The following is an 8,053-nucleotide window of genomic DNA, read 5'->3' as shown; positions in this document are numbered from 1 at the left end:
GAACTCACTTTGTAGACCAGGCTGGCCTCGAACTCAGAAATCCACCTGCCTCTGCCTCCCAAGTGCTGGGATTAAAGGCGTGCGCCACCACGCCCGGCAACTCTGTGTTTTTTTTTTTAAGTTATGCTCCGAGAGGAACAGGCTCTGGGAGTCGGACCCATGGCCCCCATCACTGTCACAGCTGTAACCTGCTGGTGCTGATGCTGATGCTTGTTTCTACTGAAGCAGCATGACTGGCATGGGCTTTCTTATGCAGTGCAGCCAGTGCAGCCGTGCCTGAGAGGGAGCAGGCACCTTCCTTCAACTCTGATGATGGACATTAGTTTACTGAGGAATCGCAGCTCACCTGTCTGTCACAGGCCGCTCGACAGACAGAATCCAGGCTGCTGGCTGATGTAAAGGAAAAGACTTTAGGCTTGATGATACTTGTGTGGATTTTGCATTTTCATCGTAACTGGATTACCCAGTCAAAAGAGGCCTTCTAAAATAAAATATAAAATGTGGCCTATTCCCACTTCTGGTTTTTTAACATTTGATCAAATTTTTGTAATTTCTTTTGAATCTCAGGAGAGTAGCTAGCTGAGAACTAAATTACTTTCATTTTTACATAGCAGATAAGGCTTATGCAAATTTACTGTCATTCCTGAGCATGTTGGGCTCTGTGGTCTCATGGGGACCTTGGTAAGCAAGCAGTTCCTACACAAATGCCTTTGTAAAGCACACAGTCATTTATGGGCAGAAGTTTGAAGGGTCCGTTGCAGGATTGGGGGACGATGGTCCACTACTCAGGTTATGTCGGAGGCCAGGTTCTTTCCTCCAGTGTGACTGTGAGAGGAATCTTGTCAGTGAACTAGAAACACAGACGTAAGGGCTAGGATGACAGTAAGATCATCCAGTTTTCTAAGTGTCTTCTTATCTGAATTTTTTATAATAACTTTGATGTATTTTCATTAAAGAGTGAAGAATATGTTGCTGAAGTCAAACTGCGTTTTGGAAGCTTTTGGAAATGCCAAAACCAACCGTAATGACAATTCCAGCAGGTTTGGGAAATACATGGATATCAACTTTGACTTCAAGGGAGACCCCATTGGGGGCCATATTAATAACTACCTGCTGGAAAAGGTGTGTGTGCTAGACTTCTAGGGTGATGCTTGTGAGAGCTCAGGGTCTAAAAACAGTATTTGTGAAATTGCATTTATTGCTTTAAAGGACTATTTAATCCTATTACCTGTCTCCACGTCTGCCTTCCATGGTAAGGTACTCACCTCCCGTGTCCTCACATGAACACTTAGTGCATTGAGTCAGGCATTGTCAGGCAGATTTGGGGTGTGAGTGGGACAGAAGAATGTGTGACAGCTTTTGGGTAAGATCTAATCCAAACTAGTCAAATCTCCTCTCTCTCCCTCCCTCCCTTCCCCTATGTAGCCAAGGCTGGCCTGTACCTCACCATCATCATGTTCCAGCTTCTAAGAGCTCGGGTTGCAGGAGTGCACAGTGATGCCCAGCTTCAGACCTAGACTCTTTTTATGTTACCATCCTCCATCCAGTTTACTTTTACTAAATTGAATTTTTCCTTCTAGTTTCTGCTTGCTGTCTGCAGCAAGACACACATTCATTCCCTCAATCCCATTAAGCCAAACCATGCAGTCACCTCTACCTTGAATTGTGCTTCAGTCAGATGCTTCTCAGTTAAGGGTTTCCCATCCCAGCGGCACCAGAGCATCTTATAGCCCTGCAATTTCTATGTTTATGTGTCATATCAAGGCTAGACTACTAAGGAAATAGGTGCTTTTTCAGAGTCAGTTGGAAAGGAACAGGAAACACTAAGTATTACCCATCTTTCTTCCATAATGTTTCATGATTCCACTGTGTATACATAGTCAATACATGTTGAGCAGTCTTTTTAGAGTGTCTAAGCAGAGTCCCTAGGGCCTGATCATGTTGAGTGAGTTTATTATAGGATATGAGGCATTGCTTTTTGAAACGCCAGCAGACTCTGGACAAGGGAATGTTGAGAATGTTCCTCCCAGCATTCCTTCCCACCCGCCCCACTCAGATCCTTACCACTTGCACATACTGCCTTGAGACTGAAGGTTAAAAAGCAAACAACAAGAACAACAACAAAAACATGGCTTCACTTTTCATGAATATTAAGGAACCATTTTAAACAACATAAAGAATTATCAAAATATTGTCAGGGAAACCATAGAGGACACTCATCTCTGATAAGCTTTGTCCACAGTTTGGTTTTTTGTTTGTTTGGTTGGTTGGTTTTGGTTGGTTGGTTGGTTTGGTTTGATTTTTTACCCCCACCCTCTTCCCCTGAGCTGAGGACCAAACCCAGGGCCTTGTGCTGACTAGGCAAGGGCTCTACCACTGAGCTAGACCTGATCCACTAGCCACAGAGTTTTTTTTAAATGCACAGTGAATACAAGATTCTCTAAGAAAGATGCTTCTTTTTCATTTATACCTATAATTCCAGATTAACCATTTAAAAAAAATTTTTTTTTCTCAGTCTCGTGTGATTGTGCAGCAGCCTGGAGAGCGAAGCTTCCATTCTTTCTATCAGGTTAGTAATCAATTCCTTATGCAGAGAATTGTTTGGCTAGTCATGCAGAGAATCTTTCTTGTGTCCTGTCATCTGTCCTACACCTCCTTGGCTTTCCTGGTCTCCACCACAAATTCCATGTGTGCACAGGCTTTCGCATCCTGAGAGGCTGTGAGTGTGGGCACAGAGAGCTGGTAGGGAACCAGCCAGCCAGCCAGTCAGCCACCCAGGCTGAGCATCACTCACAGTGGAGGTAACAGTGTAATGACTGTGACAGCTGTCAACGCCAGCTACAAATGTTGATTTCAGTCTCTTTTGAATTGAGTTGCTTCTCTTGCTTGAGAGTTCCAGAGATGGAAATGTAAATGTGATTTGCATTGCTCTCGATAGGTGTAAGGCAATATGATTACTTTAAAAACAAGTAAGGATTTATAAATCCAAGGGAGAATTATCCTCTATGCTGTCAACACTCAGAAAAAATAAATAGGCCTTTAGGGAATGTTTTTAGAGTTTGAAACAAACCCTTAAATAACCCTCCTTTGGCACATCTGCAACTCACAGAGCAAGTGTGATATTAATATGATTTTCAAATCTCAAAGTGATATAAACCAAGATCTTTTAAAAATGCTGCTGACCTAATTAAGTAACATTTGGGGGTTTAAAGAATTAAAACCTCCATAGGGTTGGAGATATTTCCATTGGTAAATTGCTTGCTGACCTGAGTTCAGTCCCCAGAACCTGTGTTTTAAAAGTTGTAGGCTTGGAGGTGTCCATGTACAGTCCCAGTGCTAGGTAGGCAGTGACAGTCCTGGGGATTGCTGGTTCCACTCAGAGTGATTGGAACTTAGGGAATGACACAACCCAAAAGCTGGCCTCTCCGCACACATCCATAGGAACACACATGCAGACACATATTTAAAACTTTGAGTTAAAAAGATTGATTTCTGTGTAACTGTCTTTGAAGGTGATTAATGGTGACAATAAAATCATATACACTGTTTGATTAAGTAATTACCTCGATCAATGTCATTCAAATTTTGGTATGTTTGGTTTAAAAAAATCATTTTAAGGTCTTTTAACTGTACATTTGAAGTAAACCAGAGCTTCCTGTTGAATGAAGAATCTTTATGTCAAGGCCTCTTGAAGACATGCTTTACAAACAAAAGGGTAACAACATTGTGTTTCTGTTAACAATTTGCTAGATTTTAGATAAACAGTTTCTCTATAAAATATAAGAATTGTTTATTTCAAGAAGTTACAGCTTTCTGTGAGTATCTTTCCCAGTTGGGTGAAGTTACTAAGATATCTTTAGTCTGAGAACCCCAGCTGGCAGTCACATTGCTTTCTGGATGTGACAGTTGAAACAAAGCTGTGGAGCACACAGGACTCCATGAGACTGTCAGCTGATGCCTCTTCCCCACAATGTTGACTTTTCTGGACTCAGCAGTCTGACACTGCTAAGCTGCAAGCACTTCAGGGCAGGGATCCTGCCTGTCAGATGATGGTATTCGGGGTAAGAACCTTTTAGACGGATCTTGTTGTGAATGTGAATTTTAAGTGCTATTCCTCATGGCTGTGTAACATTCTGCCTGTCTCACTAGATAGAAGCTATTTACCTATAAGTAAAGCCAACAAGACAAAATAAAATCCAGAAATGTCCCCAAAGCATGACCAGGAGGACGTAGCTGTGTGAAGTCTAGAAAAAGAGTGAAGAACTAGGTCACTTCTACAACAGGCCGTTTGACACTTGGGGGTCAGCATCGACCTTGACAGTTGCATTGGCCAGTAGGAACCCTAGAGGGACAGAGCCAACTGAGTATTTACTAAAACAGTATTTATTAGATTGCCTTAGACAATACAGTCCTCAGAGAACTGGAGAAGCTGAAAACCCAATAACAGCTCAACCCATGAAGCAGGTGCCTCAGTAGTTCCAGTCCGGTGCTGAAGGCCTGGAAATATCTGGAGCTGTTGATCTTCCTTGGGACCGTGAAGAAACTGAGTTCTTCTGTCAGCAAGAGAATGTAGTAGCAGTGGTTAAGGCTCCAGCAAAAACAGAGTAGATGAGCTGACTGACAAGATACAAAAACAAACAGCCAGGCTTTTCCCATAGACCTCCTTTTATCTAGACTGCCTACATTTAGGGAGGGTCTTCTCAGTTCAAATAGCCTGACCAAGAACATCTCTCACAGGAACACCTAGCAGCTTTTAGTTGATTCCAAATGCAGTCAAGCTGACAACCAAGATTATCTATCACAGCAATTTCATTTCAATTAAATATTTTTCAGCTCCTCCAGGGAGGTTCTGAGCAGATGCTGCACTCTCTTCACCTGCAGAAGTCACTCTCATCCTACAACTACATCCGTGTGGGGGCACAACTGAAGGTGAGAACCAAGAGGAGGCAGAGGGAGCACAGGCTGTTCACCCAGGCCCTCTGCTGCCCCCATGCAGATGAATGCTTCCTCTGTTCTGCTTTTAAAAAATCTCAGTTCAAAATTTATTCCACCACTGGACTGAAAACCTGGCTAACTAACCTTGCATGGCTATACTGTCCTCATCTCACAGGAAGGTTCCTCTCTGTGTGTTCAGGGTTTTCTCTTAACATCTTTTAATATTTGATCTGACTCCATTTACCTGAAACCATAAAAATCACTGAGCACTAGCAAGCCTTCCTCATAAGAGTTTGTGTGATTTAGCCAAAGGCATGGTGTTATGACAAAATGAAATTTTAAAGCACTTTGATTCATTCTCTCTCTCTCTCTCTCTCTCTCTCTCTCTCTCTCTCTCTCTCTTTATTTTGTCTTTCAAGACAGGTAGCCCTGGCTGTCCTAAAGCTCATGCTATAGACTAGGCTGGCCTTGAACTCAGAGATCCACCTGCCTGTGCCTCCCACGTGCTGGGATTAAAGGCATGTGCTACCACTGCCCAGCCTCCACTATTTTAAAGTATTGGTTGTGATTATCCTAGAAACAGTTTTGTGGTCCTTAGGTTGCTCCTTTGTGTTATCTTTCAAAAGGACTCAAGCTTTATCTTCCCTTGCGTGCAATCTCTTGCATACACATCTGCAGGCCCGGTTAGCTCTTTATTTGAATTAGTTTTCCTCTAGTCATCTCATAGCCAGTTTAACAATGTGTTGGTTGAGGAGAGTGTATAAAAGGTAAATATGTGTCGTGGTTCACTGGAGGGGAGAATAGAAATGCAGAGAGTGCTATGGGAGGCTTGGATCACAGTTACTTCCAGGAGGGTAAGATGTGCATATTAGGGCCCTGCATTTCTGTATTTTTAACTTTTCTGTAATAAGAAGTACATTGCCAGCAGGGTACGGTAGCACATGCGGGTGACCACAGTACCAAAGAGGGGGAGACAGAAAGATGATGACTGCACCTGGGTCACATAGCCAGACCACACAGCCAGACTGGCTCACACCAGAGAAGGCACTGGTGATTTTAGTTGGATGAAGAATAAAAAGATCTCTGACAGGAAAGGATGTGAGAAGTGTTATATTTAAATTATTATTTCACTTATGCTAGTTATACCCTCATTACTGGCTTAGCAATATTTTTATTGCTGTTCAAAGAAGTAATTAATTTTCTCTTCCTTGGCATTTAGGTTTGCCACCCTCTTACACTTTTCTAAGAGCAGAAATGTTTGGCTGAAAATGAATTGAAAATTAAACAGAAAAAGGCAATGTTCCAACTTTCTCTGCATTGCTAGAAATACTTAAATATGTATAGAGTATTCTGAAATGAACACTTACAGCTAGCGACTGGGCTATTCTTCTGCAATAAGACCATCTTATTACCAAAATATTTTGTGCCAGGTCATGTAGCCTAATACTAAGTATTAAGTTAACATTTGAACTTCTTTATAAATAAAATTCATCTTTTGTACTGTCTTTATTTGTTTTCTATTTGGACTTTTCCCTTTCTTTTTGACAAATTGTTTGCTCATAGTCAAAATCTAAGCTAGGGCTGGAGAGATGGCTCAGCAGTAAGGAGCATGGCCTGCTCTTGCAGAGAACCCTCATTTGATTTCCAGCACCTACATGGTGGCTCACAACCACCTGTAAGTTCAGCACCAGAGGGTCTGCTATTCTCTTCTGGTCTCCATGGTATCAGGCACATGTGTGGTACACATCATATAACACAGGTAAAAAACCCATACACTTAATTTTAAAAAAGAAAAAGAAAAGAAAATAGCCTAAGACATATGCTTAAGTCCTATTATGCAGCTTATAGTTAGTAATGATTTGTATGTATATTCATTCATAAAAATCACATAACAAACCCTGCTTAAACCTACATTTATTATATACAATATAATTATCCCAAACAATTCTCCCATACAAATATAAATGATTTTAGTACCCATAAAGTATGACATGTATTTTAGTTAATCTTAGGATGTAAGACTCATGTGAAATTAAAATATCTTGGGTCACAGGTAAGAGAAAATCTAGGTAAAGTTTCCCAGAACAGTGATGAATTCGCTGTCCCTGTATGACAGCAAGGGATGGTCAGTTATAATGGCAATATCTGATATTTGAGTATTTTTTGGTGTGGTAAGGACCAGACAACAACCTGTAAGAAGTGTATTAATCTCTCCATGTTATTTATGAAGAGATTAAGGCTCAATAAGGTTAAGCATCCATCTCATAGTGAGAAAACACTGGCAGATGTAGGAGCATGCCTGCTTGTGTCTACAACACAAAGAAATGTGTACTCTTCAGGCAGAGGAGGTTTGGTTTGTATATCCTTTCTTGGTACGTGAGCATCAGGCCAGGGCCCCATCCAGGCATAATGAGCAGTTTGTTGAGAAAAAGCTTAGTCCAGAACTACTTTGGAGAAACGTGTAGTATAAGGAGTTGCCATTTTTTGCTGTAAAATCTGATGGCACAATGGGATATCCCAACCCAGTGTCCGTGTCTCCTAGGGCTCCACATGCATCATTTAGCTCCTGTGCTCCAGTTCGAAGCTATGACTTCTTATCACTTATCACATGAGAGAAATGATGGAGTGTATAGCTCTGGACTACCTAACAGCCGGCTAAGTGACTGCAGCTGGTGGCTTTGCTCTGGGTGCTGCTCTGGGTGCTGCTCTGGGTGCTGCTGGTGGCTTTGCTCTGGGTGCTGTGCTGGGTGCTGCTCTGGATGCTTCTCTGGGTGCTGCTCTGGGTGCTGCTGGTGGCTTTGCTCTGGTTGCTGCTCTGAGTGCTGCTCTGGGTGCTGCTGGAGGCTTTGCTCTGAGTGCTGCTCTGGGTGCTGCTCTGGGTGCTACTCTGGGTGCTGCTGGTGGCCTTGCTCTGGGTGCTGCTTTTCCTCTGCTGGGAACTAAGCCTGATGATACAGTGTGAGAGCTGTTGCCAGCCTGCACAGAGGGCCTGGGAGAGAGAGCTGCCGATGCAGTAGCCAGCCCTGGACCTAAGAGTTCTCACAGTCAGCATTTTCATGTATGACCTCACATCCCATGCCATTGCCTCCATGGAGCATGGAGCTGTGATCTTCAGTGG

The 8,053-nt window shown here is 42.6% G+C and overlaps 1 protein-coding gene across 2 annotated transcripts in view; it reads left to right on the top strand.

Annotated features, from left to right (window-relative positions):
• The window catches only part of Myo1d (myosin ID), a 297,401-nt gene that overhangs the window by 92,898 nt on the left and 196,450 nt on the right, over positions 1 to 8,053 (top strand). For both annotated transcript variants that reach the window (XM_021176177.1, XM_029483156.1), the window contains exons 4-6: positions 957 to 1,122; positions 2,516 to 2,569; positions 4,834 to 4,929. In XM_021176177.1, the coding sequence (XP_021031836.1) occupies positions 957 to 1,122; positions 2,516 to 2,569; positions 4,834 to 4,929 (316 nt within the window). The remainder of the gene's footprint in view (positions 1 to 956; positions 1,123 to 2,515; positions 2,570 to 4,833; positions 4,930 to 8,053) is intronic.

The sequence above is a fragment of the Mus caroli genome, chromosome 11, assembly GCF_900094665.2.
Source record: "Mus caroli chromosome 11, CAROLI_EIJ_v1.1, whole genome shotgun sequence".
NCBI classification, from domain to species: Eukaryota; Metazoa; Chordata; class Mammalia; order Rodentia; family Muridae; genus Mus; species Mus caroli.
Note: the sequence above shows the minus strand (reverse complement) of the source record. Positions and strands in the feature narration are given on the sequence as shown.